Genomic DNA, 24,326 nt, shown 5'->3' with positions numbered 1-24,326 from the left:
TGAAGAGGAGTAGAGGTCGAGGAAGGATTGTAGCAGTGGTACTGTCACCGGAAATGTATGGCAAGCCAGCATTGATTCTATGGTTTCGGAGACGGGGGAGGCAAGGAGGTAGTTTCGTGATCTTGGAATCGTATCTCAGGTCTAGAGGATTGTCGCCTATACCCCTTCCCATGCTGTCGTTGTGCAGATCGAGGGCCTCCAGGACACTGAATTTCCCGACGAGGTCCAGAATTGCTCCTGCTTGGATGCATACTTCTGGGCCCCGGCCGCCAAGGCTGTCGCTGAGCTGAGGGAGGAAGAGAGGCCCGTGAATCGGGAGAGAATCGTCGGACCCGGCCCAAAAGCTCTCAGAGACGTGAGGTTGGTGTATTTGTTGATGAGAGACTGTGAGGTCGTCAATCTGGGAAGTAGTACTAGGAACCAATGGGAAGCCTGTAGCGTGTGACGTCCAAATGAACTGTTGTGATGAAAAGCCCCAGTATGCATTTGAGTTCTTGAGAAGAGATAAAAGTTCTCAGCTTCCCAGGATGATTTTTGAATAGAAGTTGGCGTGATTTTGCCGTCCAAGTCTTTGCAAACCAGGCTGCAGACAGCAAGACAGAGCCGATCCGTCTCGCATTCTACGATAATAATAATTGTCGCTGAGATGACCGCAGTGGTTCTAGCGAAGCGTGCCTCGAATATGATGTGCCCGGATCCATAAAAAACAATCCGGATTCCGATGGGGAGGGGAGCCGCAGCTTTGACCGCTAAAAGACGTTGTGAGGTTGAGGGAGGAGAGGACGCGAGAAACGTACGTGGCTCGCAACCTGCACCACACCAAGTTGTGCCAGAAAACCTTGACCCAGAATGAGCGAAATGTCTCAGTAACCCGTCCCAATCACCAATCTAAACGAGAACTAGGGACCACACTGAATCATGCAACGAGTTGGCGGAGAATTTCCAAAAAAAGTTGGCGATCGCGAGGAACAATGGGTCGATGTTTTACTGGCCATGGGCTACCTTCTAGAAGCTCTAGAACGGCCTGATGGTCTAGTAGTATGATTCTCCCTTCGGGTTGTTGTAATCCCCACGAAAGTGGAAAAATGGGAGAGGTCCCGGGTTCAATTCCCGGTCAGGCCCATCGGCTGGATGGACATTATGAATTTTTTCTGACGACTTCTAGTTGAAGAGCCTGTTCGGGTGGAATATTATTATTGACCTCCCACAACGCGAAAATACTACGCGATCCCGAAAAAAGCTGATGCGCTGATAGGTTCACTGATCCATCGTTGAAGCTTTGAAGGTCGGGAGGCTGCCGGTAAAAACTTGAGTTTCCACGATCATACTACACAGGAAAAAGCAGGCTTTTGAAATCATCCCTCGCCAGCTACATCCCCCGAAGAAAAAACCATCAGTGGACCCAATCGCCAGGCTATGGCTAGCCATCGCCGCTGAAACCACGTGAAAAAACGATAAGCAACGCATGACCACGTGCTATAATCTTGACCAAGACGCTCGTCAAGAGTGTAGGTCTCTCGCTTGCTTCTGCCATCCAACCGTAAAACTGGATAAAATCCGACTCACTTCTGAAGAACCTGGTCCAAATTTCAATTCAAGGCCAAAGTTTCTCTTCCACATCGGACAACGATTATTCGCTAAGATCTTGGCTTGCCCCATCCGTCTCCCCAATCAAGCCAGGCCAATGAAACCTTTGCGTGATCCTCAGATAATCTCGAGGTGATGCGACAGAGAAGGTCGTTTATCTTCTCGGAACGGACAACCCCGCCGTCCTCACTGCGTCCGATCAGACTCAGAGTGCGACTCGGACGGATGTTACTTATTACAGATGACTTTTGCTCAGGAGAAAGGCACATAATATCTCGGACCTGGGTGCGAGGTATTAGTACCTTTGGCTACTCAGTCATTGTCGTAAAACGGAGAGACTTCCCTCAGAATTGTGTTTCCCACTCATGAAGTCTTCTCGCACTGTTTTGGTTCACTCAGGACCACACTGCTCATGATCAGGTTCTTTTCGGCTACGTCAAGTGTGACTTTCTTGCGTCGAGCCCTGCCATGATCTTCGTTGTACTATTTTCATCATGATAGTGACCGACCGCAAATGCAGTATTCTCGGGCGTTTTCCAGGCTTTCAATGGTACAATACCTCGGAAAGGAGCAAGGCATCGTTATCGGCATTGCGTTCTTGGGAGCGCTATTCGTGAGTCTAATGGGATAGAAAGATTCAACGGTAAATTGATATTTGATGCCCGTCCAGGTCAAGGCAAGACCGCGATGTTTAATTTTCTTCCAACGTCCCACATATCCTCCTCTGCACAAGTTGATATTCGAGCTGGTCCACGTCGCCTCGCGCTATAAGGAAGATACAATGTAGCTCTAGAAGCTAAGCCGTCTGAATCAACATACCGCTTAACGGTCTTGTGAAGTCCCTACGACGACGAATATACCATTCAAGCAGATCGAAGGACACTTCTTCGCAAGTCATTACCATCTTTGGGCAACCACACCTTGACGGGCAAACCTCACGTTCCCTTGTCGATCGATGGAAAACACCATCCTCGTGTTATCGGTCTTGATGGTGACCGTCATGCCATTGTCCCCCTACTTCGTTCCGCCTACGGACAGATCTCGGTCATCCAATGGAATCTCATCTCGGGACGTTCGCACTGTAAAGGATCTAAGCTAGTTAATACATCTCCGCGGGCCACCCTCCGATCAAGCTGCTAGCTATAAATCATGACGCCTATTTCTACTGGCCCTGGGTCAGCTAGGAGGGGTTGATACGGGTCATCAGTATTGTGTCTTTGTTCTTTCTTCTCCGGCGCAGCGCGCCCTTCCTTTTCTATTTCCTTGAGAATACTTTGATCCTAGTTGGTTTTTGTTACGCAGCCCAGTGCCATTCGAACGACGTTGTCGAGCCTGCACGACTATGACATGACAATTCCTTCGAATTACAGCTCGCGAAATTGACACGATCGGTAAGTGAACCCACTGTTCAATTTTGGAAACTAACATCTGATGTTATAGGAACCGATGGAATAATTAAAAAACTCCGGAACGCCACAAACAGGAGGCTGGACCACTCGTCTCTTCGAGGCCGCGATGGTCTTCATATCGTCTTCATATAGTCTCGGCTGGCATAGTAGAGGTAACACCTGCATACGATACGAACCCTGAATAAACCGCTGGCAGGCTCTTTCCAAGCCTTGACGGTCATGGCAAACGCCCCGCTAGGTAGTACGGTTCGAGACTGAAACTTCGAGTACAGATCATTTCTTCTATATATATTTTTCACCATCTACTCGGGTACATAACTCGTGATTGAGGGGGTACTACTTTTGAATGCCAAAAATTAATTCCGAATATCGGGGACGCGACGATTAATGATAAGGCTAATGCAGCCTGCTGCTCGTCCTTGTCAGATATCGATTTTTTGCACGGTTTTGACGGGTCCGTCGAACCACTTCCGTGCGGATAGCACCCACGAGGCACTCGCAAACACAACAACACCCCCAACAATAACTATCGCATAATCTGTTTCCGGACGCAGTTCAGAAAGGTTCCGAAGAAAGACAAGAAACACACTCACTCATATTATCGGCCACCGGATTCTGGCTTGACGGGAACAGCAACAGCACAACAATGAAAGAAACCCATGAGACCGCAATCGTTCCAATGGGCTTAGACCATTTGCCAAGGCTGAAAGGGCCTGAGACCAGGCGGTTTCGCCCTCCGATCACAGACAGAAATATGGGAACGGTATATGAGGTGTACAGTCCCATTATTGAAGCTCTAAATATTTTTTAATTCAGTGGTAGTCGTTATCTAGCAACATAAAAAAAGAATGGACTTACCCAGCAAGAGAAGTGAATGCAGCTTCTGAGAATCCGACTACCCCACAAATCCCCGAGGCGACCATGACAAACCACACAGCATTCACGGGAGTCAGTGAATCCTGGTCAATTTTCTTCCACCATCGTGAGCCAGGCAATGCATTGTCCCTGTAAAGTAGGTTAGATTGAGAGATAGCGCAAATCATAGAGAAAAATCGTGTGGGACAACCTTGAGAAGGCAAAAACAGTTCGAGATGCGTCCACGCCCTGTGCTGCACCCGATACGTACTATAAGTGATATCAGGAGTTGCATTTCGTGTCCAAAGAACTTTCTGAACGAGCCTGAACGATGATAATGAACGGCCAGATGGCCAACATCCCAGGTTTCCCAAGGACATCCAAAAGCACTTGTCCCATTGGTAAAGGCAGATCCGACGCTAGAACATCATTTATGGATGGGATGACGAAGGACACTGCAATCAAGAGCAGCCATCCAAGGCTTGCGGTAGCTGAAACACCAACTAATATGGCGATCGGTGCAACACGAGCGGCCCCAGCCACTTCTTCTGATATGTGTGCTGCAGAGTCATCTAAATGGGTATAGACTCGTATCAGAACTTTCCCAGTAATTGTTCAATGGTCGATTGTTGCGTACACCCCGTCAATGTCCACATTGGGGCCGTGAACGAGAGTAAGAACGCCCATCCGTCTAAGTAGCAACCTGAGGTTGGGCGATAATCGGAAGACAACGTAATGCCTACTGTTCATCCAACCAGAGCTATTCTGGTATCCCAGAAAAGCTTCTCTTGTAGACACTTTTTTATTCCCCGAAAGAACCAGAAGCGCGATAATGGCAGCAACCGTGGTACCGACTGCTAGAAATGTAAGTGCGAGTCTGCGTCGGCTAATTAACAACAGCCTTGCCATTAATTGTAGCATAAATGAGATTGAGACGAGCGAGTGTCTTGGTTGCTGCAGAGCAAACTATGCCATGCGTGAATAGGATGGCCAGGAGGATGCCGTAGGTTGCGCCTGAAGACAGTACGACAGTGCCATCTGAGCCAACGGAGATAGCAGTACTGATCATTTCAGCGCAGGTGAAGTCGATTGAACACACGAGGGCGATTTGCCCCGTAATATTTGCCCAACCTCAATGAATATTAAAAAGGACGTTATCCAATGGGATAGAGCGTACGCACCAGTAATCCAGCTGGCAAGTGGACCATATCCAGGAGGAGCAAGCTTTGCGGCAAAGTAATAGAGACCTGCGCTCGTTCTGCAATTTCGGGTAAGGACTGAATGAAGCCAATGAAAATGATAGTCGTACGGCATCGAAGAAGTCAGCTCGGCCATAGATAAGGCTATCGTAGAGACAAAAAGACATGGTATGAGCCACCCAAGCACCAGTCCAACATGACCTCCTGCGTCAAGAAATGGTCGTCGTCAGACAGAGCGGCAAAGAAGCACAATCGCAAGAAATATTCACCACCGACCAATCCGAAAGACAATGTCGAAGAAACCGCAGCAACAACGCCCATTATGGAGAATGCGAATGCTACAGTTTCAATAAGCTAACCATTGCTTAGCGTTTCATGGTCCGGATACTCTAAAACTAAGTACATACCGAAAATTCACGCTTGAATTGGCTCTTGTATCCCAATGTCGCTAGTAGTACGTCGTCGTCGGCACGTTTGAGATCATTCAAGTGCACGGGATCCTGCAAAGTTGTCTCTTCCGATTCTTTGTTTTTGTCCTCCATGTTCGTTGAATAAGAGCAAAGTAATGAGGAATAAAGAAGTGCGAAAAACTGAGACTGGACATCAAAACTAGTATGAGCATATATATATGTGTATGAATGATATAAGGAACCCATTGAATAAGCACTTACTTGAAGGATTAATGAATTTTCCGATATGGACCGTAGCCAAAAAGAAGTAAGGACCCCAAATCCTCATCTACAACCTCTCTTCCCGCCTCCGCATTGGGTTCGGGTGCAACGACATAGATATTGCCAACTGGTGAGGGTGCGCTAGTCAGTAACGCGTATATAAGCGTACACAACGCGGTCCGGTGCTTGGCCTTATTTGACATACCGGAAGCCTTCCACTGCCTTCCCACCATCTGAGACTGCGTCTACGGTAGAGGAAGAGTTAGCCCCGTCTCAATAAAAGCGCGAACGATACACCGTGAATATCAGGAAAGGACACAACACTATTTTTGAAGCTTGAACCCGAAATCATTCCGACTCAATTCCATCCATGAACCACGTTATCAGGCTACCCATTCTTGCCTCATTCCCTTTCCTTCATGGTTCTCAAATCGCTCATCTGTATTTATCTTGGACTCTGTGGTCTGGAACTTGCATTTGGTGGGCTCATCGTGTCTACGACTTCTGGGAAAATCGCAGGCTATGTGGACAGATCGGTTCCTGGAGTCAATGTCCCTTTGAAAAAGTGGTTGGGGATTCGATATGCAGCTGACACGTCGTTCGAGAATCGATGGAGGCCACCACAACCGGTCTTGGAAATTGACAAAGTTTATAATGCAACAGCATATGGGCCAGCATGTCTTCAGGGAAGGTGCGTACTGATCCTCGATTGGATACCGTCTAATCTTACGCTCAATATTATAGGATTGATGGTGGAAATGGAACATCAGTTCAGAGCGAGGACTGCTTGAGAATAAATATCATTGCACCGCCTGATGCTCATAAGTTGCCCGTTTACATCTATTCCCAGTAATTTCCTTTCCATACTGATGCGTGAACGCATCTACTTAATAATCTTCTCCAAGCGGCGGAGGATTTGACAGTGGTGCCTCATCGGACCCAAAGATTGACGGGTCGTATCAGGCTGCGAAGGTTGGTCATCTTGCTCAAAAAAAATCGTTGTCAAGCATCTTACACATAGCTTAAGGGTATCATCTTCGCAAGCTATAACTATCGACTTTCCCTGTTCGGATATCCTCATGCACTCGAGATAGCGGAAGCTGGGACGACACAGAACTTCGGTCTTCTGGACACTCGTGCAGCTGTGGAATGGGTGCGCGATAACATCGAAAAATTTGGCGGTGATCCTGCAAAGATAGTTTTGGGAGGTAAGGATGCTCTCAACTGGAAGCTCAAAACTCATTCAATCTCGCAGGGGAGTCTGTTGGGGCCGGTATGTCAATCGTCAAACTTTGCAATTCCAATCCTATACAAGCTTTTCTGTCAAGAAATGACCAACCAGTACCTATCTGCATTCCCAAACGATCCCATAATTCGGGGTGCCATTATGCAAAGTGCTGATAGTAAGTGTCTCTTCTACCCAAACGCGGTCTCGAATTGCATCTCAACCCGAATAGCTTCACAGCCTATGTGGGCTCCGAATAACCAGCTATCTACTATCGCGAGTAATTTGAGCTGTCCCATTGGCCAGGGGGAGCTAAGCTGCCTGCGTAAAATTTCTGGGGGGGAACTGCAGCGAGTTTTGTTGGCTACGGGAACGCAGTTCCAACCTGTTATAGACAACATCACGATCTTTAAAGAGTGAGATAGGTCATCTTCCGATATCTTACCGCTCACCGAAGGATACTCTTCGCTTAGCTATGTCAAACAAACCCGGGAACGACGAACTGCTCAAGTCCCTGTTCTGATTGGTACCAACAAGGTATGTACAGCTCCCTGCTACCTAAAGCCGAGTACTGCAGCAGAAATGTCCATCAGGATGAAGGAACCCTCATCGTAGAAGGAGAACCAACAGCGTATCTATCCGATATCACCCAATACAGGTACGTACCATTTCTACACCCTCTGAGTCCATGTTTACTGTACTTACTCTCGAATCAGCAAAAGCAACAATATCAATTTCCCATTTGCCAACCTTTCCGCCCTTCAATTCCTCTACCCCGTCCCCTCAACTGCATTCCCAACCGCCTACAACGCTTCAGCAGCCATGTGGCGGGATGCTCACATGCTCTGTCTCGCAAGCAATCTAGCCCATTGGAGGACGACAGCCTTACATCTCCCTGTCTGGCGATACCGATTCGATCTCGTTGCTAGCAACCTCAACTCTAGAGGAATTCGAATCGGGACATTTCATGGATCTGATATTCGTTTTGTGATGGGTACTTGGAGGACAATTGTCTTGTCGCCCCCATTTATGGAAGCTACTCCCGAGGAAATTGGAATATCTGATTTGATGATGGAGGCTTGGGTCAATTTTATCAAGGGTATGTTGGCTCCTGGTGTCTCCCACCACGAAAATGATGAAGGTTAATGCTTGGACGTATAGATCCTAACATTGGGCCTCGTATTCCGGGATGGCAAAAGTACGATCCTAACGATACCAAAACGCTGGCGATATTGGGCAAGTCGACTTCTATGGCAGAAGCAGGAGATCATTTTGTTATCGACGCACCTTGCGCGTACTGGAACACGATATTGCCTATATATCCTCAGGTGCGTGAGGCCCTCGGGAATGTTTAGCTCGAGGTCCACTCACCGTTTCCCAGACTTTCCCTAACTGCGGGTCCTGGACGTGTTGATCCACCTCAAGCATAGCTTTAGTTTAGTACAATATATACATATACAGCAGTACAAAAAGCAAGTTGAACAGTAAGACGAAATTAATCCTTTTCGATTATCATGGTCAATCTAGGAAATGGGTCACGGAAGCATTGGGACATCAGAACATGAGAAAAAGTCAACATTAATTCTTCTTTTTGCAAACACTTGTGAATTCTTGAAACCAAGGCGAACGAAAGCAGAACTTGAAGAAAGAAATTAGATTTCGCGTCGGTTCATGACCCATTCTCGTCTAATCATTAAATAACCGACCACATTGTTCAACCAAGACGTAGTCATCCTCGACCAGGGAGAGGCGTTATTGTTCTCTTGGTGAGCTCTACGGGCGGTGTAGCGATTCCACCGCCCTTGCTCGAAGCTGTACCTCTAGGGATCGCGTCGGCCGTAACACCAATGCCCGTTGCACCAACAACGCGTATAGTGTTGTCATCCTCACTCTCCTCCGCGCCTACTGACGTCGACGTGGTCGATCGCGGTGGTGGCGAGTCCCCACTTCCACTTTCCTCCTCTCTATCTTCAGACACTTTCAACCTTTTGCTGACATAATCGGCACCATCCATCTCTTGAGAACCTCTTTTTTTCATCTTTCCAGGTGAGAGGGTCGAGGGTCGAAGCTGGTGTGATATTTTTGGTACAGGCAACGACATAACAGGCCCGTCTCGTCTAGGACGTTTAGGGGGTGTCCCAGGTTCACCATGATGGTATTGACTAAGATCCAGAGGGAAAGAAGTATTCAAACCAGAATCCACATCGTCGCAAGATCGTTTTCTTGGTCGAGAGGGCGAAGCATCGAAATCATTTCTAATGGAGGGGCTCGGCGTCCGGTATGGTTGTTTCAAGGTGTGTGCTGTCAATTGAGCAGGAGGAACCTCCGGAGAGTGCGTACGAGATCTTGACACTCGTTTTCGGTTGAGAGCGTAATGGCGTTTTCGAGCGCTAGACAATGCATCATCGTCATCATCCAGGTCGGAAAGAACATCAGATAGGTCCGAGATGTCCTCTTCATCATCATATTCAGCTTCGTTGCTTCTCTCGTATGCTACTTCCTCTTCTTCCTCAGCATCGACGTCAATTACTTCGTGCAGCTGTATTTGAGTGGGCGGTGCAGTCCTCGTTTGGTTGTGGTCTTGAGCAGGTGGTGTGCGACCATTATTGGCGTTAGCTCGCTGATTGGCGCCGGCGCCAGCCTGCGCGGCTTGATTGGCCTGTGCACGTTCACAGAGCTTGCATCGACAGTGATAAAGGGGAGAGCAAGCTTCCCGCCAAATCTATATCATAGATGCTGTCAGCTAAAAGCAACAGACAAGGGTAAAGAAACTCACTTGTTTGAGAGTATCAGTACTATATACAGGAAGATGAGAAGCAGTAATGGGAACATATGGGATCGGGTGAATAAGCCGAGGAGGATCCAGCACTGGAGCAACTGCGATTGTGACCGGGCGCCTTACTCGCCGCGCCAACGACTCATCTCGTTTTGCGTGGTCTTTGCCTTCGGTAAGGGGTGGCGGCGATGGCGTTGTCTGGAATGTAGAGGTGGATAACACGGGACTCGTAATGTTGGATTCATCCGATGATGATTTGCCCGAGCTAGAATCTGTAGACGACGCATGATCATCACTTCCATCGTATCTGGTACGACTGGATTCGTCAGGACGAGTATTCCTCCTTCTTTCAAGCCAATCAACCCCGTCGAGCCACATAGATGCATCGCGGAGCTCCCGCATCACGTCTTCCATAGACATCCTCGATGCACGCATTACTGGATCACATCCGTCTTCAGCACACTCGATGACGATTTTGCGCACAAAGTTCTTCATTGCGGGCAGGAGCACAAGACGTAGTTGTTTTCGGTGTGCGTGATACGCGAGTTCACAGAGCGGGAATGTCGGGGGGATATCTTCACGAAGTATAGTACGGCTTGGGTGATCTTCCTCTTCTGTAACAACGTTCTCCGCGTTATGTTCGTGCCCCGTCTCGATTGCCCAGGGACAGGGATGTATCGCTCTGACTGAGTATGACTTGTTCCCATACCACTGATCAGCGGGACTGAGCCAGTGGCCATCGAGAATCCTGTGACGCGCCCAATCGCCCAATGCCAGGTCTTTTACACCGCCTTCTTCTGTCAATTGGAGCAACTCCATGTCGTCTTCGTCTTCCTCGTCAATTTCACTGTTAAGCTCCATCTCCATTTCTTCCTCGTTCTCAGCGTGAGCGAATCTAGTGGCAGCCAAGGCTTGTGACATCATGTCCGGCAGGCGGGTATGTGTCTGTAGCCAGAACTTTTCCAGACAAAGCGCGATCACTTCTTGGATAGTGCTCTCTCCGAGATCGAGGAAACACTCGACTGCTGTCCTCGCTTCCCAGTCTTGTATATGAAACCTTCTTCCACCCACTGCGTCTTTATGTTTTGCCTGCTGAGAGGCGGTTTTCCACAACCACTCTGATCGACATGCCCGACATGTAGCATCGACTCCGGGCCAAATTTCATCGTCTTCGTTCGCCATGCAAAACACGGCTAATGCGCGATCTATGCCAGCTTCCAATTCGTAGGGCTGCCCTTCTCGGAGACATAAACCACAAAATGCCGTGCGATGACTTCTGTGGTCGCGACAAATTCCACAATTCCCCAAATGAAAGGTGTTGATAAGGCGGTCCGCTAGTAACACTCCTTTTGAGTTTTGCGGAGAATTGATTCTGCATATGAGGCAAGAGTGATAGGCAATGTGGCGGTAGAGGTTGTATGGGTTCTGTTGTGTAGTCCCATGATGACGACGAACAAAGATATCCTGAGGATCCAGGATGTGCGTTACATGATTCCAAAATGTATGGGTCTCCACTGTGGTGAATAAGAACTTACTTTCTTGGATATAAAAATGTAATACTCACGGGCAACGGTCCACTGAGGGCAGATGTTCATCAACATATCCATCGTCTTTGCGTCGCGTATAGCGGTGTACACTACTCTGTTATACCAGAACAGACGTGCTTCCCATTGCTCTGGAATGTAGGTCGTACGGGACATCATGAATAGATAATCCGTTGCTATCATGCTGCAGAAAGTATACGTATTTGAGTCACCGCTACGCGTCTGCCTCCAAGAAGGAAAATTGAAAAACTCACCGAACGATCTCCTCCGGAAGCTCTGCCCATGATCTATTCGTCACTTTTCCTTTGTATATGGTTCCAATTTCGGCCATTGTGAGGAACAGTGCTTGGTCGCCGTCGCTGACGGTGATTGCGACGCCAAAGTGGTCAATGCGCAGGCGTTTGTCGAGGGCTGCGTGAGGTCACTCCCAAGACGATTTCCACAAATTCACACGCCTCTTCACAAACAAAGGCACGTGCGTGGCTTCCACAGCTTTGCTGTCACGCGACGGCCGCTCGAGACTCAGTGGAGGCAACACCGTCGTACTTGATCAGAGTCACTGGTCAAGACAACGAGCTGATGGGAATTTAAGTTCGCTATAGAAGCGCGTCTTCAACATTCGGAGGACAGTATGTCTTCTCAATACCACCTTTCACTTTACAATTGACTGTTGTATTCAAGGGACATATTTAACTTGAGAATTGACACCTCGATTCCCTGGGCTGGGTGGCTTTAGGCTTCAATTCAAGGCGGCAGGAAGATTTGACACTACTTAATCATTCACATGCAACTCCGATTACCCGTCATCATTCGCAAACCCACCTCTATAGAAGGCTTCTCGTTTAGGTTTTTCCCAGATATTTCTGCCTTCATGAACAAACGTTAGTGTAGGATGTACCATGAATGCATCCTCAACGTCTCATCTTCATGCTACTGCTGCTGGGCCAGTACGTTTCGCAGTATGCTCGTGGTGCAACCTGTCAAATAGCCGCAGGTCGGAGCGGAAAGGTCACTCGGTCACTCGCGCGATCCTTCTTCCCCAGAATCAGTACCTAGTAGTCGCAAGAGCTTGCTGATAAATCCATGGATGGATAACAGCAAACCCTTACATGCGGATTTCGGGATCAGATCCCACTGCCAGGCCTGGCCAGGGACCAAGGTTTCCCCATCCTTATTGTTGTCTCCTGCCCAGAACAACCCGCGATCGATCTAAATTTCATTCCCCTGCTGAACTTCGCTCTTCCTCCCAAAATCCGTGTAGGTTGGATATTGCGACCCCTACTTATGCTATCTATAGACTATCTCCTTCACTCCATGCGCTTCCTTTCCTTCTTCGCTACGATTCGCGCCACGACTAGGCCGTCAAAGATGACCTTGGTAGTGAACTCGGATATCAATTATCAAGCTGAAACACGCATTTAATTGTCTTGTTGTCTGGGAACCGGGGGGTGCCTGTTCGGGGAGTGCACAGCCACCTACTCCGACTTGTTGTGCTTTGTGCAGGTGCTAGTTCGCTGTTCATCTCCATTCCACCATCGACCATCACGAATCCATTCTCATATTGTACGCGTTGTGCAGGCTATAGACCAAGTAAATTGCACCTTGAAGGTGTAAACCCACGTGGATCCGCTTTCTGATCACTCTTATTGTCTTTCCACCCTCTGCGAAGCCTTTACAACCAAGTTCCTGCTTTCTGTCGCGCATCACAATAAGCAGTAACGTGTTACCAATTCGTTTGACATCGGAGATCCTACGTAGACGCGCTTTCGGATCACCCTTATTGTCTTTCAACCTTTCCGACAAACTGCCCTCGCTGCCACGCATTACAATAAGCGTTCACGGGTACAAATTCACATTCATTCCCTCTTTTTGTGTCTTGTACCGCTAGCACCGCCCGCCCATGCCGCAAAACTAAGACACTTATTGTCTTTCCACAGACCGGCCTAAGCCAGCTATAAAAGAACTCAAGTGTAAGGTTTGCTCCCCAGAAACTTTGTCTCTACCCACAGATCCTGCAAACAGAACCTCCATCTTACTCTTCCGATATCTACCTAGCGAGACAAATGGACGCTTTCTCCACCCTCAGCTTCTCTTCTCTCTTCTCGATCGGCTCCTCCGAGTACGATGTCACCTCTACTCTCCCCGACGCCCCCACCGTCGCAAAGTCACAATCCTCGTCACTGGAGGATCTTCCGCCTCTTGTAGACGAGGAGGACACCACCAGTGGTGGAAGTAATTACTGCGTCATCGCATGATAGCATCTGCAATGGTCTGTGAATGATTCTTTCTCTCTTTACCTTGGGAACAAGAAGTTAATGACGATCTTCAGCCTCGTCGCGCACACACACGTTTTGAAATTCATAAATCAATCAAATCTCATGCGAGATACCACATCTTCGCATAATCATCTGCCGACGGTTACCCTTTCCATAATTCCCGGTTGAGGTCTCAACTAATGTCCACCGGAGAAAATCATTTGAACTTCTTTTACTATTTACGTTTGGGCCATTCGTTGTATTCTGATTCATCATTCTCCTATAAGAACACGCTTTAAAGCTGGACTTCACCACCATGGACGCACACTATCCTTAATTTCTTTTTTTCTCTTCTTGCTTCCATCTATCGTCATTGTACAGTAATTGGCACATACAAATTTTTATTTCTTATTTTCCTCTTCGTTCTTCTTTGTTTTTGATTCGGGTTCTGGATTAATGTCACAGCCTGTTGTAGTCATAGACGACCGAAATGCACATTATCGTTAATGGAGTCGAACGAGACCGTTTTCAGTTGCAAACCGTGGTATTATCTGGCCAAAGTACATTGAGAAATGAGTTATAATTATATAAAGGAAAAGCCCATTATATAAGTATGCTGTAAGAAACTATGTGCTCCGGGAGTTAAAGCGCTTGTACCAAGTCCGTTAGAAGCGAACAGGCACATGTAGTTCGGGTGGAGAAAAGGAGTTCAAACGTAGAAGGAACCGAGCATCGCCGTGAAAACTGCGGTCACCAGTCCAAGGACGGCGTCAGGATTGAAAAGGGAGTGGACACCATTGTTTCCGGTAGTGGATGAAGATGTGGGGGGTGGTTGGGATGTAGGCTGATTGGAGGAAGGAGATGTAGGTTGGGTGGAGGAAGGAGATGTGCTTGTGGGAAGAGTAGAAATCGGGAATGAGAGAGATGTACTAGCGACGGCGCAGAATCTCTGAACTAATCCCTCGGCGGTAGCCAGTTCATTTGGACATCCTTCGGAGATGCGCTTAATGAGTGCATTCGGGAATGAAAGGCTACATTTTGAGAGGACCAAAATTCGTCAACGATTCAGAAAGGTAATGACCCTAATGACTCACTTTTGGCAATAACAGGTCGGTTGCGCTACGCTCGAGCAATTCAGGTCCGACACCGAGAGTTGGAAGGCATTCGACACTGGCGGTAAAAAGCACAAGAGTTGAAACTTGGCTCGCAGTTATTCATTGATAAAACGTACCACATGATGAGACTCCGCTCAAGCTGGGTAAATCGGCACTTCTGGTCGGGGTTGCGTTGGAGGACATGGAACTCGAGGAGAGGACACTGCTTGATCCTGAGATTGCGGTTCCAGTAACACTTCCAGTGATGCTATCGCTTCCAAAGGACGTAGGAGGAGCCTGCGAAGCCTGTCCCCATGCTAATGACGCTGTTTGCAAGAGGAATATGATGGAGAGAGGGATATTCTTGAGCCGAAGAAACCTGGACATGGGCGTTTGGTGTTTAGTGCAGGTGTATATATTACCTAAGTTTTGTGTCGCGGCGACATTACGCACCCAGGATTTTGCATCGCCCACGGCTCGAATTTCACAGGACAGCACCGACTGTGAGAAACGCGACTGTTCAACTCAATACACCGACAGGTCGACATGAACTGTTGATATGTATTCATTCATCTTGTCACTCACCCGTCATCACGCTCCAGTCCGATGAGTGTCCTGCCGTTGGTCTCGAAGAGACCAGTTAGGAGAGATTGGTACCGACGGATTATCGGTATTCTTATACTGGGAGTTGTCCTCGGCTTTGTTCTTTACCACGGCGGATCCGAGCTGCAACGATACCGCGTTGTCTCCTTTAATCCTCCTGAGACTGACACGAGCTACGTTGATCCTTCCTCATCACCTGCGCTGAACTTCTCCTTGGAAAGCTCGCATTCCGTATCAACAGCCGACCCGACTACTACTAGTTCTCCCCCGAAACCTACCACTGTCGACAATAACCACGTTACATATGCAATACTTCCCCCTCTAGACCAGGAGGAAATTGAAACCACGCGCGAAAGTCACCTCGGGAGAATCGATGAGGTGATTGCTGGGGAGATTGAGAACTTTCGCAATTGGAATGTGAAGCAGCTTGAGGCACTGAAGAAATACTGGCTGGAAGTCGAGAACGCGCAACCCAAGGTGTGTTATCACTACTCTTTGAAATTTAGTATCTTCAATCTTACGCAGTATCCGTAGGTCGTCCTATCCACGTACGGATACGTCCCATGTGCAATGACAGTGTGGGTTATCCTCTCAAACCCGTTGACTTGATCTGATTCCCACCATCCTGGTGATTTGCAGCTGTTCTACGACAGGCGAGGTCATTTGGCTAGAGTCTTTGGTGATTGTCATTGTTTCTTGCTTCAAATAAGCAAATTTCATTGAAACAGCATCCAGATCAATTCATTCCGAGAGAACAATCAGTTTTTGCTCTATACCGAATACGAAAACCTCGGCAAAATGTACAAGAAATACGGGGATGTCGTTACCCACGTATGGTCGACCGATAACCATGTCATTTGGTGTTTCAACGATACTATCTCATGCATACAAAGCACCGAGAATCCGGATGGGATGTAGGTTTCATGTTCTATGTTCCAATCATCCACACCCTCATGCCACAGATAGACCACCTTGGAAACTGTTCACTTTCACGTTTTGGGGAAGCCCTCGAGGATGGCAAAATTTCCTTGCACCTCCGGAACCTTGGTCGTTCAATCCCTTGGGGGGTGAATGGAATCTTGTGTGAGTACCGTGTAACATCATCCACACATTTCGAGAACTCTAAACTCCGGATAGTCCCTATAGGGTATGTTGTCTTGAAGTCTTTAACGTGTTACATAGAAATCAAATGATCTGCCCAAAGATGCCCGACCAGCATTTCTATCTGTACGTTCCTTCGGTTGATTAACGTTGGCACCGCTCACTCAGTGACCTCAAAAGAGGTTACCATTATACTGGGTGTCAAGACCTCCCTTTCATTCCCCATTCTGAACGAAAAGATCAAGTCCTGATACTGGCGAAACGTACGTTGTATAATCTCACTTTCCTAATCCCTCTCCGAAATTCAATCCCGTTCTGCAGGTTCAGAATATTTCCATCGCTGGACTTTTCTCGAACCCTCTGTCTGGCCTGTCATCAAGAATAAAACAGGATACAATCTGATATCCGTTTCCAATTCTGAGGAGGGATATCCTGTTCCCGAGGCCCTCACTCTGATTGGACCGATGGAAAGACATGCCTATGATGTGTTATTGGTATGGGCCCGCTTCTCAAAACTTAGATACGATTTCATGCCTATGGTGCGTAATGCAAACAGGGATCTGCGAAAGCACTTCTAGGTATCGGGCGGCCGAGAGTGTCTCCCAGCCCATTTGCAAGCCTGTGAGTACTGCATACTATCAAAGCTACACAGCCTGATCGCCTTCTTGAATAGCTGCCGCGGGTAAAGCCACTTTTTTTTTGATTCAACCTGCGATTCTGATTTACAAACGAGCTGTTCAGAGTCCCTGTTATACTCCCTTACAAAGGAACGAAATGCCCAGCCCAACCTGGAGACTCGACTTGGTGCGGTGATCATCAACATGGACCAGCGGCAGATATTGGTCCTCCGTATGTTTACACAGTTAACTCTGAAGGTCCGATAGACGATATTGTCGAAACCATCATGACGGCTGTGAATACTCCCATAGAACCTTAGTTCGTTTCAAACCTTTTTTTTCTGTCTCGGCGGGAACTACCATCGGATGTCTGACGTGCATATTTGACTTTACAGTACACCACCGGATATGACGAAGGAAGCACTCACGCAACGCATTCAGGATTATTTCTCGGTTGACTGGAAGGCCTACTCGGAGCAGAAGATGCGGTCGAGCGATTGGTCCGGATTCAAGACACAAACGTTCTTGTACCGGTGGTTGGAAAAGTATCCTGTGATGCCGCAGAAGCCATGAAGGGTGGAGCACTAGGCACGATTGGCTGGGGTATACACGATATGTACGACCACTTCTCGTTGAGATTTGGCTACTTTACTATGACGGATTGCGGGTCTATTACGGACATCTAGACAGGTGATTTTTTTGGAGTAGAAAAGATGACTATCCCCGACGAATACCCTGTAATATCGACATCGCTTCCCATACGAAATCCCTATGAACCTCCTCTTTGAATCAGCGTCATATTTACCATCCGGAGGAAGGGTTCCGAGAAGGACATGAGCAAGTTCATACATCGTAGGGGGCAATTTGGTTGTTTCTAAGCTTCGCTGAAGCCAATCTGGTCACTCGAGCTGGCCCCCAGATAAGTTTAGAAGCGCAAGACATGATAAAAAGAACTCTGTTGGTTCTGGACAATGCATATGATCATGAGAGCACAGGCAGATCGAAGTGTGTGGAAATTGGAAATCCGTAACCATGAGAGCTTAAGAAGGGGAGACAACAGAGTTAGACGAACTCTGAATACAGCCTCCTTTAAAACCAGTGAGACACAGTATTTGAGAGGACGGCAGAGTCCCAGAAGACACGCAAACCCAGACTGTCAGTGCAGTTGAGAAGGCAAACCTAAGTGACAGTCCGGGACAATCTGCCCAAAGCAAGAGGTACAGGGCTGCTCGACTGAATCGTCAGAGGTCTGAGGTGCCTTTGGATGATGAGTCGCGTTAATGTGGATTTCAATTATCACAGGGGATTTTGATAGTTCTGCGCGCGTCTGAGAGTTTGTTCATCTTGCCGCTCAAAGCCCCTGGAGTGCTAGCGCTGTTCAAAGTTCCCATGGTTGACAGCATGCATGCACGCCGAGCACAGGCAATCGATGAACATGCACAGTTTTCTCATCCTTTCCCTCTCGCCATCACCTTGAACTCGCCCAACGATGTCTTCAGGTCACTTTTTTGAGGGTTCATCCAAGATACATTTCTCTGGCAATCCGTTATTTGCGAATGCAAATATGGTCACAATCAACAACTATTCAGCGCCAGCACGCACGGTACCCGAACTTGGAATTTCGAGCTCTCGGAGGGAGGACGACCAATGGCTTACTTTGGTGCGTAGACGTACAGTCATGGATCATGATTCTCGTTGTGGCTTACATGTAGCACTAGCGTGGCAGCGGACAAAGGCTCAGACGGATAGACATGTGCGATGTACTCGTTCTGCGTGAGGTGTCCTCGGAGACAGTTTATGTTTCGGTCAAACTGAAGTCCACGAACCCATTTCGAAACAGAGTGAAAAGTTTTGTGAAGATCCGGAAAAGGACACAAAGTGCGGAAATTATTCCTGGCTTTGGAGATCGACGGTTTACGGTCGTTTCACTTGAGCCCGAGGACAATGGAGATGTTGAGAAGATACAGAGGGTAAGAATTGTTGGTTCATGGAGATGCTGAGGTTGACATATCGGGCTAGGTATTGGAGCCACTTTATGAAACTGCTCTTTCTCAACGGTGAGCTTTGGTATCTATCTTTGGCTACATTTCTTATTCGATTCAAGGCGAGTTTGCCTCACACAACTGTTTGGAGTGGGTCGGTCACCGATACCAACATTGATATACCACGACGGTGTGTTTTGTTACTGTCTTTACATTGTAAATACTGATTTGCATCATCTAGCGGTCGTCGATGGGTGGATTTTCATGGAACAATACAAGAAGACACCAATTGTATATTCCTACCTGTTCTGCAAATTTGTGCGGATGTCCACCCTCAATAATTGTTTATCTTTTGAAGCTCATCCCGTGTTTAGTGGAATTCAATTATCGACATACTAGAAGACGCAGCTTTCCAGAAATTGTCAATTCCGGTAAGCTCTCTGTAACGCCCCCTGCAGTCTAAAGTCTGGATATAGCTTCAATCAGGTCTCGGATGACGCTTCGTATTGGACATTCAATTCGAGGACTGGTTCATTCCAGTATGACGTCATAAGCTTGACACTCTCCGACGAAGACGAACCTGGACTCTACTTAGTTCAACCGCCCCCACTTTCACGCAATTGCAATCCACTGCTCGATTCCAACGGGATCGATTCCAACAAGGTCATCCGCGCTGTTCCAGACTTCTTACAGCTGCTTTCGTCATGTGCAAGTAATACACCACGGAAGCTCCGCCATCATAACATCCTAACATTTGGCACTGTTGTTGACCTCGAGGAACCTGGAATCCTCGCATACTTTCCGTCCATCCCATCTCCTGTGTGGTCCTGTGAAGCTCCTATCGGTACTCACGATGTCGTTGCCAAGTATTCGAAATCAGGTCATCCCACCTTTTTCAGAGTCATTTCCCCGTTCTAACCATTTTACAGTCCCTTCGCTAGTTGATCTCACTTTCGTGAAGAATAACAATAAATGGAAATTGAATGTTCATTTCTCATTACGACTATCAGAGGATTATTGCCAGCGACTCCAGACTGCCTTCCTTGCGCAGTCATTTAATCTTCATCCCGGTGATCCCGAAGACTTGTGTATGAAATTGGTATAGCTATATAGTCTTCACTACTAACACGCATTATATTTCAGTATTCATTGATGAGCTTGACTTTGTACTCGCCGGCACCTTCACATCTGATCTGTCAAGTTGCAATCCACCGAAATACCTACATGTCCCGCCTCTTTCCCCCGATTGGATCGACAACATGCCCTGCCTTTGCTGGCCACCAAACGCCCGATTGTTTTACTGGTCCTTTGACTGTCGTGGGAGGATGGAGATACCAGAAGAGGACTGGGAGAAGTATGGAATCCCAAACCTGGAAGTAAAGACATTTGTCGGGTCATATTGGACAAAGTTGGTGTATGAGGCAGCTGAGGAGTATCTTCATACCAAGTATGACCTTGGCGGTCAACAGTTTGCCAATGAGCATGGGTATCCGATTCTAGTCAAAGGTAAGAGATTTGAATTCTTGATATTGAAACTGCTCCTAACATCTACCCCCAGGTGACCCTCATGCTGCCAAAATCCAAACTTCGCTAAACACTATCATGTCTGGGAAAGAAAAGGCAATTAAAGGTCAAGAAGTCATTGTGCATCCTTCTCCATGACCACTCAGATTCTTCTCTACCACCACAGACTTGTCCGGAGAGGGCAAACAATCGAAAGCTCCTGAACCAAATTCACACATTGAATTCCAAGCGGGTCGTATCGAACAAGCATCCATAGTCGAAATTTCAGATTGACAGTATACCTACGTACGTGTATTGGAACTCGTAACTGTTTGATCTACATAACTCTCTACCCAGTGATGCAAATCATAATCCCGTTGAATGACGAATTGCTCGGACTCGGATACTTCAATTACATGTGAATATGAATATGTCCCCACTCCGAAGTAGTATGTAACCGTAGTTGAAACATGCATTTTTGCGGTAAATGTTCGGATTCCACCGTGATCCCCAGGCAAATCAAGGCAGATAATGGATTTGGTCTGGATAGTAGGTACTAGAGGGGAGTAGTGCCAGTGTAAGATGACCTGCTCTATGCTCGTACGTTGTCGCTATGTTCCATGGGACTGCCAAGATTCAAACGTTCACGATTGCGATTATTTCTGGAAGGCCAACTCGGAGCAAAAGACGCGGTTGAGCGGTTGGTCCAGTTTCAAGACACAAACGTTCTTGTACCGGTGGTTGGAAAACCATCCTGTGATACCGCAGAAGCCATGAAAGATGAGGCACAAAATCTAGGCTCGATCGCCTGGGCCCAGGGGACATACACGATATGTATGACCACTTCTCGTTGAGATTTGGCTACTTTATTATGTTGGAACGGACGGATTGCGGGCCTATTATGGACATCTGAACAGGAGATTGTTTGGAGTAGAAAAGGTTGACCATCCCCGACGAATACCCTGTACTCGTAGTATCGACATAACTTCCCATACAAAATCCCCGTGAACCTCCTCTTTGATTCAGCGTCATTTTTGCCATCCGGAGCCGGCGTTGGGTGTGGACCTATAACCAAAATGAGGGAAAGGTTCTGAGAAGGACATAAACAAGTTCATACATCGTGGGGGCAGTACGGTTGTTTCTTAAGCTTCGCTGAAGCCGATCTGGTGTCCGCTCTACATCAGAGGTATGTGAGTAAGACAGTGATTGTAGACAAAAGGCGGCCCCACATGCAGACAGCTGCAGTATTTCCTTCAGCGCGGTGAAACCGGTTACTACAGCATTCGCACCAAGGGCGTCGGTTCGGCCAGAGATTTCCACCGGTCTGTACGAGAGTCGACTGTTGTTTTGAGAATCCATTTGGAGAACAGCTTGATCAGTGATTGACGTGATTTTGACTTGAAAGTTTGCTCCAGGCTCCAGCCATTGATAGACGGTGCGCAGCGGTATGTCACAACTGTGATATTCTGATTTTGACGGAGAGCTGACCTAGAAAACCAATAGAAAACAGAGATGAGGACACGTCAAGGTGTCAAGAATGCCGAACGCTTGGCGTGTAATGTCTGGATCTCAGGAGTACTGAGTTCCACCATTTGAAGACAAACCGATTCTGAATCAACACCCTACGTGATAGCATTTTTGACTCGAAGACCTGGACAGTTGAGACGGGTGGGTTGTTCAAATAGAAAACGGGCGACGCACTGTTCTGAATACGGTAATGGGCAGTCGAATTCGACTCAAAGCAGGAAAAAAGGCCTTGAAAGAGTGTTTGTACAACGGTCCAAAGTGGTGTAATTGATTATTTTCTTCGTGTGTACACAAATAAAGAGAATCTGAGTCCTGGCGATCGATGGTTGATATAACGTACCATCCTGTTGCCCTCTGTACCTCATCCCTGCTACCTTGCATATTCCCAACCAATCTCAACGTCAACCTTCCCCAGCCTCTCCGCGCGTTCCATCGGTGCTTCGAAAGCGTTCGAAGGCGCGTTTATGAGAATCGGATTTTTCGGTTCCACTGAGGTCACCTACACAGAGCCACTTATTCCCCCCGTGTAAAGCATAATGAGCAACCGATGTGTATTGAAGAGAGAAGGTGAGTGTAGGAGGTGAACTGAGCCGGTGAGAAACATGCATTTGATCCGTAAACCGGGTCCGGGGGGCGCACTTACTGGTAGGGAAAGTGATTCTTCCCTTTCCCCCCACCTTCAGGCAGCAGTTCTCGACTCGGAAAATGGAGAGAGGATATCATTCGTTAGATGGGACTGGCTGGCAATGGCAACGTTAGCAGCGCCGACCCAAAAAAAAGTGTTTTACATTTACCGCTACCTCAGGGCTTCCGTCTACCCTTATAACCTCACTCGAGTTGGACAATGCTAAAATTGTCGACGACGCTTACAGGACCGCAAGAAATCCGTTAAGAATGGTACAGAATCGTTGCGATTGTTTTGGAACCTTGGAATCCTGCGTTTTTCAAAGATTTTTGAAGGCGTGTTTGGATGTCAAGAGTCAGGAGGGATCAGAGGATCTTGAGAGCTGTTAGGGATGCTGGGATTGGGTGAGTTCGTCCTCTATTCCCGCGGTTTTGGTCAGTTTTTGATGGTAGTGTTAGGCTTCGTCGAATGAGATGGAGAGAGCATGTGTAGTGTGGCGTATCATTGATCCAACACACAAGGTTGTGTTACACCGAAGGAAACTCAAAGGTGACAAGTCATGAACGTACGATCTGGGGCAATGGACCACGTACGTTCGTCAAAACTGATTCCTCTTTACTTCATGACTGATAACGATCAACCTAATAGCTGATTCGCTGAAAACGGCAGTACCAGGTCCAGAGGGTGTAATTATTAGATGATTGAGCTGCTGGTGCGCCATCCAAACCCTCTCCTTGCCGTTGTCGTTTCTTGTAACCTCACCCGTGCTTTCAGGGAACACCTCCAACACCTCCGCTTCCCAAATTCACCATAACCTCTTGGCCATTCGACTTTGTCGCCTTATCTATCGCGGTCAATGGGGCACCTACGCAATTTGCCACTGATTTCCAAGTGACGGTGACGAGGTTTGAGGTTATGAAAGGTCCGATGCTTGTCATTTCGAGTACGCGGATGATTAGGCCGGAGAATGCGGGTCTGTGTGGGTGAGGTTGCCTCTTTGTTCGAAGGCGAGAAGTACTGACAAAGGTTGTAGAATTCAAGGAACACCGTTCAACCCGATAGTCAGTCCACGGGGTTCCCATCCTACGTATCGTGCTCATTATTAGGCATCTTAGAAAGACGGCGGTTTCGCAGCGATATGTGGACCTGACGGGAGGCAGCTAACTCCCCAAATCGAACTGGGAGAGGAGAGGATTTTGTACCCTGATATCGACCTCGCCGATCTGGGTGTCGATCCTGTGGGGCATTAGTACGTCACCGCTCTTCCGTTCGTTTCCTTCGTTTCTTTCCATCTGACGAAAAAAACAGCTCCCGACCGGATTTACTAGCGCTTCATCTTCCCACCCCAGCTGCAAATCTGAATCCGTTGGCGAAAGAGGGTGAGAAGAAGAATGAAGAGTATGCGTTACCGGCGAAGATTCTACAGTTGGCGGAAGATTGAAGGTTCACCAGGAGATGTTCTCGGGCCTCGTTGCACTTTGACCTATTCACGATAATCACTCGCTGACAATACAACAAAGCCATACCCATATGTTGCTCCCGAACACATGTACAGGGACTCGAACAATACGAGAATGAGGTTTAGTCGAGATATGGATTTGGAAGTTTCACGGCCTACGGATGGAGACATGTGTCCGTTCCCCTTCAAATCCATTGCAATTGGCACTCATCTGATATTGAGGAAAACAGTAAACGTACATTTCAGGTTCACATATGCTGTGGAAGCGTATCCGGAACTTCCAAACAAAACTTT

At 47.6% G+C, this 24,326-nt stretch overlaps 8 protein-coding genes and 1 non-coding gene across 13 annotated transcripts; 6 read left to right on the top strand and 3 right to left on the bottom strand.

Moving 5' to 3' along the window:
• Window positions 1-1,021: 1,021 nt before the first annotated feature.
• On the top strand, window positions 1,022-1,122 carry E1B28_010499. The gene has a single exon. It is a non-coding gene; the product is annotated as a tRNA-Pro (tRNA).
• A 2,143-nt stretch (window positions 1,123-3,265) lies between these two features.
• Window positions 3,266-5,870, bottom strand: E1B28_010498 (uncharacterized protein). 2 transcript variants are annotated; one of them, XM_043155469.1, is made up of 13 exons: window positions 5,722-5,870; window positions 5,458-5,659; window positions 5,320-5,404; window positions 5,161-5,254; window positions 5,033-5,109; window positions 4,758-4,982; window positions 4,595-4,705; window positions 4,489-4,542; window positions 4,176-4,423; window positions 4,063-4,121; window positions 3,855-4,001; window positions 3,590-3,792; window positions 3,266-3,534 (listed from the first exon to the last, which is right to left on the bottom strand). In XM_043155469.1, exons 2-13 carry the CDS (start codon window positions 5,590-5,592, stop codon window positions 3,419-3,421), a joined length of 1,554 nt encoding a protein of 517 aa, XP_043007937.1. In that variant the 5' UTR covers window positions 5,593-5,659; window positions 5,722-5,870; the 3' UTR covers window positions 3,266-3,418. The 2 variants fall into 2 exon arrangements, with proteins under 2 accessions (XP_043007937.1, XP_043007938.1); XM_043155470.1 differs by having other exon boundaries at window positions 3,855-4,121.
• A 69-nt stretch (window positions 5,871-5,939) lies between these two features.
• E1B28_010497 (uncharacterized protein) lies at window positions 5,940-8,394 on the top strand. The gene is made up of 12 exons (XM_043155468.1): window positions 5,940-6,412; window positions 6,466-6,570; window positions 6,627-6,693; window positions 6,749-6,929; window positions 6,977-6,994; window positions 7,050-7,124; window positions 7,179-7,362; window positions 7,420-7,483; window positions 7,540-7,604; window positions 7,663-8,045; window positions 8,108-8,274; window positions 8,328-8,394. Exons 1-12 carry the CDS (start codon window positions 6,141-6,143, stop codon window positions 8,358-8,360), a joined length of 1,614 nt encoding a protein of 537 aa, XP_043007936.1. The 5' UTR covers window positions 5,940-6,140; the 3' UTR covers window positions 8,361-8,394.
• E1B28_010496 (uncharacterized protein) lies at window positions 8,395-11,695 on the bottom strand. The gene is made up of 4 exons (XM_043155467.1): window positions 11,521-11,695; window positions 11,287-11,450; window positions 9,723-11,236; window positions 8,395-9,668 (listed from the first exon to the last, which is right to left on the bottom strand). Exons 1-4 carry the CDS (start codon window positions 11,595-11,597, stop codon window positions 8,676-8,678), a joined length of 2,748 nt encoding a protein of 915 aa, XP_043007935.1. The 5' UTR covers window positions 11,598-11,695; the 3' UTR covers window positions 8,395-8,675.
• A 1,634-nt stretch (window positions 11,696-13,329) lies between these two features.
• On the top strand, window positions 13,330-13,521 carry E1B28_010495 (uncharacterized protein; the record flags this gene model as incomplete). Its single annotated transcript, XM_043155466.1, has 1 exon — window positions 13,330-13,521. One exon carries the CDS (start codon window positions 13,330-13,332, stop codon window positions 13,519-13,521), a length of 192 nt encoding a protein of 63 aa, XP_043007934.1.
• A 511-nt stretch (window positions 13,522-14,032) lies between these two features.
• Window positions 14,033-15,019, bottom strand: E1B28_010494 (uncharacterized protein). The gene is made up of 3 exons (XM_043155465.1): window positions 14,753-15,019; window positions 14,616-14,691; window positions 14,033-14,552 (listed from the first exon to the last, which is right to left on the bottom strand). The coding sequence occupies exons 1-3, from the start codon at window positions 15,000-15,002 to the stop codon at window positions 14,231-14,233; spliced, it is 648 nt and encodes a 215-aa protein (XP_043007933.1). The 5' UTR covers window positions 15,003-15,019; the 3' UTR covers window positions 14,033-14,230.
• A 50-nt stretch (window positions 15,020-15,069) lies between these two features.
• Window positions 15,070-17,735, top strand: E1B28_010493 (uncharacterized protein). 2 transcript variants are annotated; one of them, XM_043155463.1, is made up of 13 exons: window positions 15,070-15,695; window positions 15,753-15,796; window positions 15,858-15,897; window positions 15,954-16,132; window positions 16,185-16,301; window positions 16,356-16,365; window positions 16,423-16,445; window positions 16,500-16,582; window positions 16,641-16,813; window positions 16,876-16,940; window positions 16,993-17,001; window positions 17,061-17,255; window positions 17,332-17,735. In XM_043155463.1, exons 1-13 carry the CDS (start codon window positions 15,222-15,224, stop codon window positions 17,507-17,509), a joined length of 1,590 nt encoding a protein of 529 aa, XP_043007931.1. In that variant the 5' UTR covers window positions 15,070-15,221; the 3' UTR covers window positions 17,510-17,735. The 2 variants fall into 2 exon arrangements, with proteins under 2 accessions (XP_043007931.1, XP_043007932.1); XM_043155464.1 differs by having other exon boundaries at window positions 17,061-17,735.
• Window positions 17,736-18,265: 530 nt separating this feature from the next.
• On the top strand, window positions 18,266-20,909 carry E1B28_010492 (uncharacterized protein). 3 transcript variants are annotated; one of them, XM_043155460.1, is made up of 13 exons: window positions 18,266-18,596; window positions 18,655-18,709; window positions 18,777-18,906; window positions 18,956-18,993; window positions 19,041-19,108; window positions 19,160-19,236; window positions 19,293-19,349; window positions 19,405-19,798; window positions 19,848-20,006; window positions 20,062-20,424; window positions 20,477-20,548; window positions 20,609-20,727; window positions 20,779-20,909. In XM_043155460.1, the coding sequence occupies exons 1-12, from the start codon at window positions 18,584-18,586 to the stop codon at window positions 20,713-20,715; spliced, it is 1,533 nt and encodes a 510-aa protein (XP_043007928.1). In that variant the 5' UTR covers window positions 18,266-18,583; the 3' UTR covers window positions 20,716-20,727; window positions 20,779-20,909. The 3 variants fall into 3 exon arrangements, with proteins under 3 accessions (XP_043007928.1, XP_043007930.1, XP_043007929.1); XM_043155462.1 differs by having other exon boundaries at window positions 20,477-20,727; XM_043155461.1 differs by having other exon boundaries at window positions 18,655-18,906.
• Window positions 20,910-23,270: 2,361 nt separating this feature from the next.
• On the top strand, window positions 23,271-24,014 carry E1B28_010491 (uncharacterized protein; the record flags this gene model as incomplete). The annotated part of the gene is made up of 5 exons (XM_043155459.1): window positions 23,271-23,285; window positions 23,348-23,556; window positions 23,607-23,634; window positions 23,689-23,822; window positions 23,882-24,014. The coding sequence occupies 5 exons, from the start codon at window positions 23,271-23,273 to the stop codon at window positions 24,012-24,014; spliced, it is 519 nt and encodes a 172-aa protein (XP_043007927.1).
• Between the last annotated feature and the right edge of the window lie 312 nt (window positions 24,015-24,326).

Source organism: Marasmius oreades, chromosome 6 (assembly GCF_018924745.1).
Source record: "Marasmius oreades isolate 03SP1 chromosome 6, whole genome shotgun sequence".
Lineage (NCBI taxonomy): Eukaryota > Fungi > Basidiomycota > Agaricomycetes > Agaricales > Marasmiaceae > Marasmius > Marasmius oreades.
The sequence above is the reverse complement of the archived record's forward strand: the minus strand, read 5'-3'. Positions and strand labels throughout refer to the sequence as shown.

Coding starts and splice junctions, on each gene's coding strand:
- E1B28_010498 (XM_043155469.1), bottom strand. CDS start 5,592: ATGGAGGACAAAAACAAAGAATCGGAAGAGACAACTTTGCAGGATCCC. Junction 4,424..4,488: donor AATGTGGACATTGACGGGGT/GTACGCAACAAT, acceptor ATACCCATTTAG/ATGACTCTGCAGCACACATA. Junction 4,002..4,062: donor ACTGTTTTTGCCTTCTCAAG/GTTGTCCCACAC, acceptor CCTACTTTACAG/GGACAATGCATTGCCTGGCT.
- E1B28_010497 (XM_043155468.1), top strand. CDS start 6,141: ATGGTTCTCAAATCGCTCATCTGTATTTATCTTGGACTCTGTGGTCTG. Junction 7,363..7,419: donor AACATCACGATCTTTAAAGA/GTGAGATAGGTC, acceptor CTCTTCGCTTAG/CTATGTCAAACAAACCCGGG. Junction 7,484..7,539: donor TTCTGATTGGTACCAACAAG/GTATGTACAGCT, acceptor AATGTCCATCAG/GATGAAGGAACCCTCATCGT.
- E1B28_010496 (XM_043155467.1), bottom strand. CDS start 11,597: ATGGCCGAAATTGGAACCATATACAAAGGAAAAGTGACGAATAGATCA. Junction 11,237..11,286: donor CCCTCAGTGGACCGTTGCCC/GTGAGTATTACA, acceptor TATTCACCACAG/TGGAGACCCATACATTTTGG. Junction 9,669..9,722: donor GTACTGATACTCTCAAACAA/GTGAGTTTCTTT, acceptor TCTATGATATAG/ATTTGGCGGGAAGCTTGCTC.
- E1B28_010494 (XM_043155465.1), bottom strand. CDS start 15,002: ATGTCCAGGTTTCTTCGGCTCAAGAATATCCCTCTCTCCATCATATTC. Junction 14,692..14,752: donor GAGCGGAGTCTCATCATGTG/GTACGTTTTATC, acceptor TTTTACCGCCAG/TGTCGAATGCCTTCCAACTC. Junction 14,553..14,615: donor CCGACCTGTTATTGCCAAAA/GTGAGTCATTAG, acceptor CTCAAAATGTAG/CCTTTCATTCCCGAATGCAC.
- E1B28_010493 (XM_043155463.1), top strand. CDS start 15,222: ATGAGTGTCCTGCCGTTGGTCTCGAAGAGACCAGTTAGGAGAGATTGG. Junction 15,696..15,752: donor TCGAGAACGCGCAACCCAAG/GTGTGTTATCAC, acceptor CAGTATCCGTAG/GTCGTCCTATCCACGTACGG. Junction 15,797..15,857: donor GTCCCATGTGCAATGACAGT/GTGGGTTATCCT, acceptor GGTGATTTGCAG/CTGTTCTACGACAGGCGAGG.
- E1B28_010492 (XM_043155461.1), top strand. CDS start 18,426: ATGTCTTCAGGTCACTTTTTTGAGGGTTCATCCAAGATACATTTCTCT. Junction 18,907..18,955: donor ATGTTGAGAAGATACAGAGG/GTAAGAATTGTT, acceptor ATATCGGGCTAG/GTATTGGAGCCACTTTATGA. Junction 20,425..20,476: donor GTATCCGATTCTAGTCAAAG/GTAAGAGATTTG, acceptor ATCTACCCCCAG/GTGACCCTCATGCTGCCAAA.